General features: G+C 42.6%; 2 protein-coding genes across 5 annotated transcripts in view; one reads left to right on the top strand and one right to left on the bottom strand.

Moving 5' to 3' along the window:
• NSUN6 (NOP2/Sun RNA methyltransferase 6) overlaps nt 1-5,247 on the top strand; it is a 72,742-nt gene extending 67,495 nt beyond the window's left edge. For 2 of the 3 annotated variants that reach the window (XM_061126319.1, XM_061126321.1), the window contains 4 exons: nt 573-698; nt 2,489-4,164; nt 4,517-4,649; nt 5,109-5,247. In XM_061126319.1, coding sequence (XP_060982302.1) covers nt 573-698; nt 2,489-2,716 — 354 coding nt within the window. In that variant the 3' untranslated portion in view covers nt 2,717-4,164; nt 4,517-4,649; nt 5,109-5,247. The remainder of the gene's footprint in view (nt 1-572; nt 699-2,488; nt 4,165-4,516; nt 4,650-5,108) is intronic. The other variant, XM_061126320.1, reaches the window with a different exon arrangement.
• Nucleotides 5,248-5,375: 128 nt separating this feature from the next.
• The window catches only part of CACNB2 (calcium voltage-gated channel auxiliary subunit beta 2), a 420,013-nt gene continuing 412,226 nt past the window's right edge, over nt 5,376-13,162 (bottom strand). For both annotated transcript variants that reach the window (XM_061126317.1, XM_061126318.1), the window contains exons 11-14: nt 12,712-12,863; nt 10,862-10,957; nt 9,805-9,990; nt 5,376-8,921 (exon numbers count right to left, since the gene is read on the bottom strand). In XM_061126317.1, the coding sequence (XP_060982300.1) occupies nt 8,433-8,921; nt 9,805-9,990; nt 10,862-10,957; nt 12,712-12,863 (923 nt within the window). In that variant the 3' untranslated portion in view covers nt 5,376-8,432. The remainder of the gene's footprint in view (nt 8,922-9,804; nt 9,991-10,861; nt 10,958-12,711; nt 12,864-13,162) is intronic.

The following is a 13,162-nucleotide window of genomic DNA, read 5'->3' as shown; positions in this document are numbered from 1 at the left end:
GCCTCTCTCCTTGGGTGCCCTCCCGACGACGGTGCCTTGCCTCTCTGTCAGGCCCTGGCTGCTGCTGTGCGCAGCCTCACTTGCCACAATGCCACCTCTTCAAGCTGTCCCCATGCAGCCAACCCTGGGCCTGTCCCTGGGACTGTCTCCAGAGCCCGAGCTTCTGGAGTCCCCACCTGCACCGGCAGACAAACATCTCAGCCAGAGGAGCCCAGGGTGGTGGTGCCGGCCTTCTGAGCAGGTCATCCCTCTTTGGGTTCTGCAGACTGGATAGGTTCTTCCACCGCCAGTGACGGGACTTGCCAGGGTGCAGGGATCTCTCCTCCTCCATTCACAGCTCTCTCCCCAGGGTGCAGGGCCTGTCCTGATTCCGTTCTCTTGCCTTTTTCTTGTGCCCGGTTATGTGGAGGTTGTCTTGTCCCTTCAGAAGGCTGAGGTCTTCTGCCAGCGTTTAGTAGATGTTCTGTGCAAATTATTCCACTTCCAGATGTTACTTTGCATATACATTTATATACATTTCAAGTGTGTGCTTGCTCTCATGGTGCCTGCGGTCCGACCGCTCTTGTCTTCAGGCAGTGGAGCTGCTCAGGCCGGGGGGCGTGCTGGTGTACAGCACGTGCACTGTCACCCTGGCAGAAAACGAGGAACAGGTTGCCTGGGCCCTCGAGACGTTTCCCAGCCTTCAGCTTCAGCACCAGGTAAGGACCGCGGAAGCTCTCACTGGGTGATCTGGTAGGTCACGGAAGTGTAAGCGTGGTGATAAACTCAGAGAGTTACATGAAGGGATACGTCACGTGAAACTCCTGAAACAAATCTTGTGGAGCTCAAGGCTGTTTCTCCGATGAAAGCCGTTCCAGATGCTCCTGGAACATCTGGAATTTTCACATCCTGAGCCAGGATTTCCAGGCCTTCACTCTTACTGACCAGAGATGTGTTAATACATATTTTGTTATCCAAATGTTCTTGACTGGAGATGTATCCGTATTCACTTACATAACGAATTGCCAGCCACAGGTGTTAGTTTCTGCAAAAATACCCCAGTCAATAATGTATTAAAATGACCATAGAACTCAGGTGGATTTTTGATACATGTTTGACTTTTGGCTCTTGTTCATGTTGTTCAGAATTTTGTTTCTAAAACCCTTCCCCCCTCACCTCAGTCCTGTATTTTTCTGGTAGGGGAAGTGGTGAGCATTTTTTCTCAGGACATATCAAAGCCCAAACAGGCTTTAATAACTGGGATTCAAAAGACTAGCCAAGCGAGGGAAGATAGTGCAGGTTTATCTCTTCCTTTGGTTTCTTAGATATAGAACATTTAAAAAATGCCCTTGTACTTTCTTTTACTTAGCACTTCTTTTTAGTTCTGGTTTTATTAAAATATATTTATGACTAGATTTTTTAGCCTATGATGTTTGAGACTAGGTTTAAATCTGTAGTAATGCTCACATTAGTTCAGATACATTGGACGTTTAACTTCAGACTTTCTAGGACAGAATTTTAGTAAGTAATTGGATACATAACTAGAAAGCAATCTGGAGATGCTTTCTAGACTCAAAAATTAAGATAATTACAGTGTAGATGAAAAGAAGACTTGAGAATTCACTTGAATTTTGTGTGTGTGTCTGCATATATATTCAGTGTATACTACAAGAGATAGAACCCTACCATGCATTAGTAGACAGTAGGTTTTCTGATATAAGCTTAAGAAAATGTATCTTCAGTAACATAAACATTTATCTGTGAAATGGTGCCTTAAGTTAGGCTTGTGCAATTTTTGTAGTAGTGGTTTGCACAGACCACTCAGTTCCTTATGATTCTTTATTCTTCTAATCAGTGCAGCCTTACTTTTCGCATCTCTTTAAATACTCTGGTACATTTTAAAAACAACAAAAAAGAGAATTTTTATCATCCAATTGGTATGGACCAGAGAGAGGCCTTTTCAGATGCCTCCTGTCAGCTTTGGGAGGGTCTGACAAATAAAGCTGAATTTTCATCTCATGATGTTACTGATAATGATGTTTCACTTACTGAGTGCCCGGTGTATGTCAGGCATGATATCACCTTATTTATTTAAGCCTCAGAACTGAGTATTTTATCTGTTTGGTAGATGAGGAAATGGGTAAGTTACTGTCCTAAAGTCACACAGCTAAGATGTGGCAGAGCTGTACCTGGAGTCCGTGTGTTGCTGACTGGCGCTCAGGCCTTCTGCATGTTGTGGTCCCTGGTGAGCATAAAGCCCATCCTAGGAGTTCAGTCATCAAGTGACTGCTCTTACTATTATCCTACTTTATTATCCAGAAAAGCGGCATGTCCATTTCTGTCTCTCTCTCTCACACACACACGTACATACACACAAAGGTATTTACTTATTTTTCTGTTTCTGGAATTGGTGGTAGTTACAACTCAGTTTGCCTTTTAACATAAATAGTGCACAGGCACTCTTCCTAACACGAGGATGTTCACCTGTGTTTATTCTTCTCCCGCGCAGGACCCACAGGTGGGAGGAGAAGGGATGCTGGGAGCTGGCCTGTCACCTGAACAGTTGAAACAGCTGCAGCGATTCGATCCCTCTGCAGTGCGGTCACTGGACCGTGACATTGGTTCTCTGAGAGACGCCAGCATAGAAGACCTGGTTTGGCTGGCAAATAAGGATTGTATAGGTTTTTTCATAGCAAAATTTGTGAAATGCAAAAGCACACAGGAGGAGGATCTTTAGAAAGGAAAATTCCAAACATGTGCCGTGTGGTTATTATTTTTTTTTTTAAACCAAATTCTCATCAAACCAGATGATTGATGTCGTGGTTGCTGGAGAAACAGAAAAGGCTGCCAGCTCTTCAACCAGGAATCAAGAGACTCTACTTCACAGAGAAAGAAACTGGAGGGTTGGGGTGGGAGTGGGGTGTGCGTTGAGATTATATTTTGTGTTTTTAAGAAAATTTTTCCTTTATGGATTTAGCAGAGTATAAAGAAAAGGAGGTGCCTGTTGAAGTCTGGAACGTATTTTCATTTGGGGTCTTTGTTTTAATTTGAAAAGAATGCAAGTCATTTTTAATGTTAAAATGAGTGGATTTTACAAAAGGAATAAAATTAGCAGTATTTAATTTGGTTATAAAACATGTTTTTTGTTACTGAGTTCCTAAGTATGAATTCCTTCAGAATTCAGGGTGTGTGGTCTGTAACCTGTTTATCATGTGCCAGGAACCGAGCTGAGGATTTTACTTGACTTTTTCTGTTTACTATTTGGTACGTCAGCCCCTCTTTCCTGTGAATTCTGGAGCACTCCCAAATAACAGTCACCCTTCACTGTGTTTTGTTTTTCCTTCATATTTTAAACTAAAAACTAAAATGAATTTTAACTCTGTAGATTAAAAATGAGACTATTATAGAATTGGGTTACCTTTTATCGTCTAATGGAATATACAGATTATTAGAGATATGATTGGTGAGAAAGAGAAAACCGTCTTGTGAGAGCTGGGAAGTGGCCAGGCCTTAGTATTTTCCTGCCAAGTCCATAGACCACCAGCCCCAGGCCATGCAGCTGTGACTAGGATAGATCAAGATAAAACAAGACCACTTCACCATCAAATCTGAAAGCACCCAAACCACAGAAGTGGCCAGACATCTCCCGTAGTGGCCAGTATACGTGGACTGCCTTTGTAAGATGATTATAACTGTGGACTTGCTTCATCCTGCATGCTTTTTAGATAAGATCTATTAAAATACAGACCACAGGTTAAAAGGTGTCTCATGTCATGTTAAATATATGTTTTGTTAATTCAAATCACCTCAAAATTCCTGAGCCTTTGGGCATGTAAAGTGGATGGTTGGAAACAATTGCCTAATAGTTTTTTTCCCCTCTCCCCCTTGACAGGTCTCCACTGGGCTTCGCTGGTGGGCTCAGTGGTAAAGAATCTGCCTGCCAATGCAGGAGATGCAGGTTTGATCCCTGGGTTGGGAAGACCTCCTTGAGAAGAAAATCAGCAACCCACTTCAGTATTCTTGCCTGGGAAATTCCATGGATAGAGGAGCCTGGCAGGCTACAGTCCGTGGGGTTGCAAAAGAGTTGGACATGACTTAGCAACTAAACAACAACAACAAAGGGTCTGCATTAGGAATTTCTTGAAACTCTTCTTATGTCGTGAAGAATGCAAGGTCTTGGATCAGGTGAGATCTTCAGAGGCCTCTGCTTGGAGCAAGCCTTTCTTCATACTCTTCTCTGCGACTGGGCTGTCTCTGCACCCCTTGGACCTCTTGACTCCTCCTGTCACAGCACTTGACACATCACCCTAGGGAACAAGGCATGCCCTTGACCCCTGCCCCCAGGTAGGCAGGAACTTTGTCCTTTCTGTACAGCAGATCACCGTTACACCCTTACTGAAGGAGGGAAAAAATCACACCAAGTGCCCTAAGATTCACTATGTAACGGACTTCTTTCTATCCCTCATTCTGCCTCATACCCAGCAGGTGTCATCTGTCTAAAGAGAAACACTGTTGACCTGTGTACTTCTGTTTCCAGGGCTCGGCATAACCCTGGAACTTTCAATATGATTTTAAAACACACAAAGTCCATCCCTTCTCATGCTCTCTGCAGAACCTTAGGTGTTAGGCTGGGATGAAAATGGTTGGGAAAGAGCCTCGTAGCAAACATGGTAAGTTTTGATTAATACCAGCAAACACCATAATATAAGCAGTACAGGCAAAACAGAAGAAAAATATTTGCATATTGAAAACAGTAATGACAGATAAGAAATAGGGTTACCATTTGTTCCTTTAACAGACATTTTCCAGTGGTTTCTTTCAAAAAAAAAAAAAAAAAAACCAAATTGGAACACAAAACACATTCAATCTTAAGAAACGCAGACATTTAAGAAAAAATACAATAGAAGAACAGGAAATACAGAGGAGAACGAATACATTTTTTTTTAACATATTTAATGTTGTCATAGTTATTTCTGAAACAGAAGCATTTTAATTCCACAGTGAGTACATTTTACTTCAAAACCGTGTATCACATTTTAAGTAGTAAAGTACAAATACTTAAAAATGTAACTTAGCCACAATTCAACCACTGACCCAGAGACATCTAATCTACCTGTTGTCTCCACCAGAGTGACTCTTGACCTGTTAACGAGATTGGACCAGCAGCATCATGTCATTGAGCCAAGGGTGAGGAATTAAAATGAAGATCTGATGATGGATCAGTTTAAAAGGGAAAAAGTAAAATTCAACATCGGAGGCAAGAATTGCTGAACATGGAAGGATGAAGCTGAGAGGAAGCTGATGTTGCTGTGCTCAGACACCCGGAGACCTCTGACCTGCTGGAAGCTGGCACTTGTCAGTCAGCGTGGGGAGGGGCCGCAGCCCATGACCTCCCTGCCCCCGGAAGATGAGCCACGTGAGGGAAGTGCAGGTAAGTGTTTAACATACTGTCAACTGTAAGACTCACTCCTGAAATGGCAATTAATACTACTAATAGTAAACAGTGCAGAAGCCAGCTCTTTATTTGTTTGATACGAATGACTATAAACCAGGCTTGTTGAACAGTTTGGTGTAGCTGACAGTGAAGGTTTAACATGAATGCAGAGCAGACCATGTTCAAATGGGGCATTGTCCCAAAGTACAGGATAACTAAGACGGCCTACATTTAGCAGCACCTTTTTGTAACAGTAACTTAAATGAGCAGTAGAGAGAGAGCAGAGAAAAAATTGAAATGGGTTTGACAAGGAAAAAAAACCATAGAACTATTCAGAACATTTCCAGCATTTTCTAGGTTAACTACAAAAATCATGATTCTACAACCCAGTTGGTTAAATGAAACCTTTGCTGTGTGAAAAGACTTAGAATTTTACATTCTACGAGTCAGTAAATATCCCATTGTCCTTGGGATTGTTTCTTCATTTACATATTTTGCACACACCGTTTACACATACACCCACTACACAGTCTTCACAGATAGATGCGCTTATGTCAAATCCTGCAATAGAGGTTTCTGAGGAACACTCTGATTTGGACTAATGTGTTTCACAGTAAAGTGAGAAATGAAGGGTCCAGGTACAAAATTTTTAAAAATGGAATCCATTAATGTAGTTCTTTGAAAGGGATTAATGGTAGCAGCAAAAAAGATACATACCAGTTATACCTCAAGAATTCAAATATTCCAAAGTCATGAACTGGGATGTAATTTTGTATAGGAAAGGTTGGGGCTGGTGATTAGGACATCTTACTGTGATGAAAAGTTGACTGGAAGTATTTTATAAAAGTAACTTTAATTGGAACATGGTTTCCCAATGATGTGACTAATTTATACTGAAAATTTATATATTATGACTAGTGTCTTTATATTCAATAAATAAAGGTATGTCAACAGTACAGAGCTAATTAACAGATTGAGGGAAATGGTTTCTCTGTTATCTGATAAAACACTATATGTATAATTCATTTTTATAACTCTTGAGTTTTCTTTGGGGGAGGAAAATAGGGAATGAAACATGAAACAGTTTTACTTGTAAAGGTCCAAGGATATTTGGCAAGAACCTGGAATAACCAAAGAAGTGAAATAAAAAAATAGCCTTATTTAATAAAACAAGAATTTTTAATGTCCAGGTCTGAAGGTAGGCAATCATAGAGAGGAGTTTTCCAGGAACAGACTTCAAGTGCCAGGTCCGTGCACACCTAATACTGTCTTACCCATCCAGGCTTTACTGGACAGACAGACATACATAGACAGACATAGAGACAGAGCAGGTTTTGGCCTCAGCATGACAGCCACCTCGTGGGCTGCCGCCAGCGTGTCCCTGACACCAGGCTCAGCATCTCTGGCTTCCCCTTCAGGGCAGGTGTCCCACACAGGAAACCTCAACATCTTTGTTCACTTCAAGTCACCTCATTTTGCCCTGATTTCTTCTGAAGAGCAGAAACTTTGGTTATAAGAAGCACTTCTAGGTTTTGACGGACGGTGAAAGTGTCGGGAGTTGGTGGGGGAGATGGGAATGGAATGGGAGGTGATGGATGGAGGAGAGAAGAGGGGAACAGCCAGCGGGGCGGGAGGAGTCACGGTCTCTGATTTTCCCCTGAAATTATTCTACAAGCTGTGTAAACGTTTCTCCCTACGACAGACACTCGGACACATGAGAGATCAGACATTTCCAGTGGAACACTCACAGTTAAAAGCGGCCCGTATTTTTCCTTTCCAGGGGCACAGCCAAGGAGCCAGCAGGTGGGAGCTCTCTGAATGAGTCCCCTTTGGCAGCGAGCTCCCCACTACGCCCCGGTGACTCCCGCAGCAGCATAGTGAACGGCGGAGCCAGGTGGGTGTGTGCCGGTGGCCCAGGCTGGATGCTTCTTGCGTCTTCCACACTCACACCCTCCACTTGCTCGCACATGCTCACCCCCAGACCCACACGCACACGGGTTCCAGCTCCTAGACTCCAGTGCTGTGACCTCAGACACTAGCTACGCAGGACGTGGTTGTCACAATCAGTGTGAACTGCACGGAGTAGAACAACTCTTGGAGTTTGGTTATATATTTCCCATAGTTTATGGTCAGAAATGATAAACTTACAAGGATGGTGAAACATTCAGAAATCAAACCTTTTCAAGTCAAGCAGCCACACGTATTTACAGTATGTACAGACTCTCTAGTGAATGGGGATGGGCGTCGAGTCGATGCTATTACAAATTTCCTGAAGGTGGGCTTTTCTAGTCCCTGTAATTCATAAAGCAGGTCTGCTGACTTGGCATTAAGACTCTAAAATAGTGTGATCAAACTGATATATATATATATATTATATATAATATATATAATTATTGTAAGAAGGTGTTTGCAGAAATAACATTTACAAACTGTCTATACAGTACACAATACTAATACATAGAAAATAGATTCTGACTTTATGATCCCCTTTGTGTAAGGCAAGACTGAATCTGTCCCCAAATTTAGTCAGCCGGAGGTACAAGCAAGAAACAGTGGTCCATGGATGAATATGCAAATCAGGTGCCTACATAGTAAAAAATCGGCAAGAATCAGGAAACTCCACTTTTTATCTGGGCCAGTTCTGGCCTACTGGATACATCAACCACATTTTCGAAAACATCAGCTATGCTTCTTAAAATACGAACGCCACTCAGACAGCAACAGATTTTGTTTGAATGGCAGCTACCCTAGACGGGGTTCAAGGATCTGTAGACAACCGGGGGCCTGCAGTCTTTCCAGGCCAATTGATAGAGCACTTAAAAAAGAAAAAAAAAAAAAGTGTATTAATACTCTATTTTATGCTGTTGCTATCCAAGCAACAGCAGTACAAAATATACAAGACAAATCACATATGATTGCAGTGTAGACCCCACCCCTCCCCTCAAGATCGAGTTGGGCGGGTGGTGGGTGTACAAGACTTAAAAAAAAAAAACAACAACAACAGAAAAGGGCAGAAAAGTCATTGGCGGATGTAAACATCCCTGTTCCAGTCCGCAGCCTCGTTCCGTCTCCGGGACACCCCTTCCCCATCCTTGTCACAGTAGCGATCCTTGGATTTGTGGCGGCTCCGCTGTTTGTTGCACTCGTTGTGGTCCTGCTCCCGGTCCGGGTCCCTGGAGCGGTGCCGAGTCTCCCTGTGTCTGTGCTCCCCGCCCCCATGGAGCTCCTCTCGGTGGTTGTGGTCGCGGGGCGGGGCGTAGTGGTCCGCGTGTTCGTGCGAGTATTCTTCCTTGGGCTCCACGTAGGCGGAGTCGCGACTCTCCTGCGTCTCCGAGTCCAGGGTCTCTTGCCTGGAGAGGCCTCGGCTGGTGCCGCTGCGATGGTTGTGGTGCTGGGTGGAGGAGCGATGCTGGGCTTTCTTGACCGGTTCCGGGCAGGGTTCTTCTTCAGCTTGGGAAGCAGAGCGGGCCGGAGCCCCGCGATCCGTCCTCTGATCCCCTTGAGAACCCTGGAGCCAGAGGAGCAAATACAGGAGAACCCCAGTCACAAAGGCAGGTACTTTTAAGTCTTACAAATTAATGTCAAGTCCAGTATAATATAAATGCTACTGGATGTTACCAAAAGAATTAAGCAAGCAAGCTGGGTTAGATTTCATTTCAGCCTTTTAGAGACTTTGAACAGAGTAACTTTTTTTGCCTTTTAGATGAAGGAAGGAGGGATTTCTTTTATATGTTCTCTTGTGGTTCAAATACAGATACAAATTCCTGACATTTGTCTACACATGGGTGTACACTGAGCCACACCTCTGCTCAGATACAGGTGGGAAGGTAAATTCTGGAAATGTTGGCTTTAAGGAAAAAAAAAAAAAAAAGATAGTCAGATGCTTAAATGGCACTTAATGAGACCAGCACTAGCATAAGATAGTCACATATCAAATTATTAATACAACCCTCTGTGCTCATCTATGAGAAGGGTCACGAGATGGAACCCTTACGACAGCCCCATGAGGTTGGTGCTATTAGATGCCTGAGGCACAGGGCCGAGAGGGATTTGAACCCAGGCAGTCTTGAGTCCACAGTCTGTGCTGCCGGCCTGTAGAAAGTTCCTCCTCTCTTCCTGTCTTAATAGAGTTAGTGGTGGGAGGGCAGTCCAAGAGGAAGGGGATAGAACTGATAGACATAGAGCTGTTCCACTTCCTTGTAGGAAGAAACCCATACAACCCTGTAAAGCAACTCTACACCAATTAAAGAATATGGGGCGAGGGGATCTACATTCACAGGATGCTGTTTACACTGCTTTTCTTATAGGCACACAGCTCACTCAGGAGAGAGCTGCCCGATGGGAACAAATGCTGCGTTTGCATCCCAGGCGTGGATGAGGGCTCCGCTTACCTGTGAGTTGGAGGCTAGTGTGGGGCTGACGGGCAGGGTGGAGGTGGCTAAAGTGCGGCTGAGCAGGGGGTTGGGGAGACTGCTGCTGGGAGGGTGGGTGGCCTTCCAGTAGGCCTCCAGGTAGTCGGCCAGGTGTTCACAGGCATCCTCGAGCTGGTTCTCATCCAGGATCACATCAAACAGCTCCTGCAGGGGCAGACATTACAGATAGCACACTAACACCTCCCCACCTTAGAGAAGAAAGCAGGGAGCCCCTTGGTCTCTGCTCCTGCTGCCTGACTCCTCCACAGACTGTCCTCCAGAGTCAGCTTACAAGCATTGGTCCTCCTCCGGTCAGTGTCGACACACATGTATCACTGACTAGGAAGTGGACAGGTGTAATAACAGTTGTTAAGGGCATGATAGAAAATTTGCTAATAGTGAAAAAAAGGAATTGACCCTATGTTAGGAGAGAGATGTAAAAAAGAAAGTCAGACTGTAAGCCAAACAGTATAGGAAGAAGTCTGTTTTCGACATACAGACTGAAAAGCTGAATCTTGGAAATAGCTGCGGCAAGGGAAGGACATGAGGAAGCCAAAACAAAACCCAAAAGCATAGTGTATCAAAGTATGGTATGTGCAAGAGGGATTCAAGGTAGGAATGGGTTCAGGTGTCAGAATCTACTTTCTGACTGGTTTGGAAATTGGTCTCTACATGGTTTCAGATCAATTTCATAGATGGTGATAAAGAGCCAGCAACTTGCTCCCAGATTAGAAGTGAATAATAAACCAACCCCAAATAGATCCATCTTTCCAACCAAAGTTCTGAAACAATTGTGTTTCACTTAAGATACTATGGAAGTGTTAGATGTAACAAAGTGACATCCCCACGGAACACACTATAGCCGTTTGTAAGCCACGACCATGGCCTAGACCTGTGCTCATGGCAAGAAGTGGACAGTTCTCCATTTTGGGAAGAAGCCCACTGCTTCTGGACAAGTGTTTACCTAGTCTGTCTGGTTTTTGTTAACAGCGGGGATGATGACTTCAAGTGGATTATACTGAACAGAGAGACTTACTGGAGGACACTGAGCTAGCTTATCTGCCGCCACCATCTGGACATTGAGGTGTTTCGCTTGAGATTTCCCTCGAGACTTTATTAACCTCTGTAAAACCTGCAAAAGATGAGGTTTTTAAACAGGATTGTCTGTACTCAGGTAAACAACAAGGTTCATTATTCATTCTTTTCTCTGGGACCTTTTTCATACAGCACTCACGGTTTACTAGGCAAGAAAATAGAATATTTAAGATCTGGAAAATTAATATATTTCGGTTGCAAGCTTCCAAAAAAACCACCAGCATGGGAATTATTCTGAATCTTTTTTTAAGGCTAGCACTTCTCAAACTTTATCGCTCATGATTTATGTTTTTAAAAACTGTTGAGAAATCCCAAGGGCTTTTTATGTGAACTAGAATATTTACATACTAGACATTAAAACTGAGAAATTCATTTAAGAATGACCAATAAACCTTTTGCATGTTAACATATATCACTTATTTTGATAGAAATAGCTAAATTGTTTGCAAATTTCTCTACCACCTGACTTCACAGAAGATAACCAATGTTTCCTCTTTCTACATTTAATCTGCCACAGTACATTACTTTGAAATACGTGAAGAAAATCCAGCCTCTTCCACATATGTAATTCAGAAAAGGAGGAATATTTTAGTAGCCTTTTCAGATAATTCTGGATATTTTTCTTTGATACTACAGTAAACAAGTGGTAGCTTTTTAAAGATTAGCTGCCGTGTGACATCTGAAACCCTACTCTATTAAAATCCCATTGATTTGTCCTGAAATTTGAATGGCACGTCATTTGTTCTTTCCAATAAAAACGGTGTTCTAGGATGACTCCAATGATCACACCAGTACTTGTCCTCAAATAACTGACTTTGAGTATGCAGCTGAAGAACTTGATGTGCACTTCCCATTTTGTTAGGCTTGTAGCATCTTTTTGAAGACTCAAAATTTAATAAACAATTTTGCTACTTTATCAGAACTTTTTTTTTAAAGTACCACAATAACATTTTATTGACTAAATATTAAAATAACAAATATTTTTGGCTTAAATAAAATACGTTCTTAAAACTAATATCACGAGTTTTTGTATTCTTAGTGTGGACACTAGAAATTGTAAAAGAGTTAATGATCATAAAAACTTAATTCCTAGCACAGTTAACTTAATAATACTCAGATATTTCACAAGACTCCATCTAAAATCACAGGCAAAAGAGGCATCGTCTCTTCTAACTTGAAGGTTGCCAGTAAAAAATCTGCACCCTATTCTGACCTCATCTGGGACAGATTTATATTTTAGTAATGCCTTTAGACAAGAGCAAGGATCTCCTATCAAAATACATACCAGGAACTAATCTATCCAGTGTTTTCAAACTCCACTAAGAAAGTGGCACTAGATGCATTTTCATTAGGACATTAAGTGAAACTTTATAACCTGGAGGTGCATGGTGAGGAAGAATGCAGCAGCTGCTAGTGCTGTTGTCGTCTTGCTTCCTGCCTAGCCATTACCCACCACTTCTTTTGCACCGTCAGTACAAAGGTTAGGCCAGGGGAAGAGGAGGAGAATGTCTGAGGATTATCAGGGAAATGACCTTCTAGGCCCTCTGAAAGTGTCTCCAAGCCTCCCCCACCAGGAATCCACAGGGCACACTTTGGAAATCACTGTTCTCAGCCATGAAACTTATCATCACTCTCTGCTTATATGACTCTTAACACTTCTCATCTACCACATCTCTCTTCAAATCCTTAGTGATGGATAAAGAAGCAGCCTGTTTGTAACTGGAGAGCAGACTATAAACACACATTTTAGTAAAGTTTCATTGCCGAACAAACGGTAACAGCCCTGCTTACCTTAGGAGAAGAAATCTTGACATACACTATAATAGGGGCCAGAGAGGTTTTACTGAGCTGGGCTGGGTGATTGATAGTGTCCGCGTCAAGGACCACCAGTTGCAGTGTTCTTGCAAGTTCAAAAATCCTTTCGATTTCACTCTGAACTTCCGCTGTAAAAGGTGAAGCAGAGCTTGATTACTTAAAAGTTCAGCATCTTTAGACCAGATTGAGAGAAAGTAAAATGGTTTCTCAGGCAGGTGAGTCTACAGGTAAGAGAGCTAATAACAGGCATCCTTTGTAAAGAGCCATTCCTTCACAACACCTCGAGAATTTAGAAATTCTTCTCTCAACCAGTTATGAAATTTATTTCCAGTTTACCATGATGTGCTTATTTGTTTTGGGGGCTATAAAACTTCACTCCATGGAGTCATTTTATTAAAATGTTGTAAAATAGAAACATGAAGAGAGC

Source organism: Dama dama, chromosome 23 (genome assembly GCF_033118175.1).
Source record: "Dama dama isolate Ldn47 chromosome 23, ASM3311817v1, whole genome shotgun sequence".
Lineage (NCBI taxonomy): Eukaryota > Metazoa > Chordata > Mammalia > Artiodactyla > Cervidae > Dama > Dama dama.
This window is presented reverse-complemented; position numbering and strand designations above follow the sequence as displayed.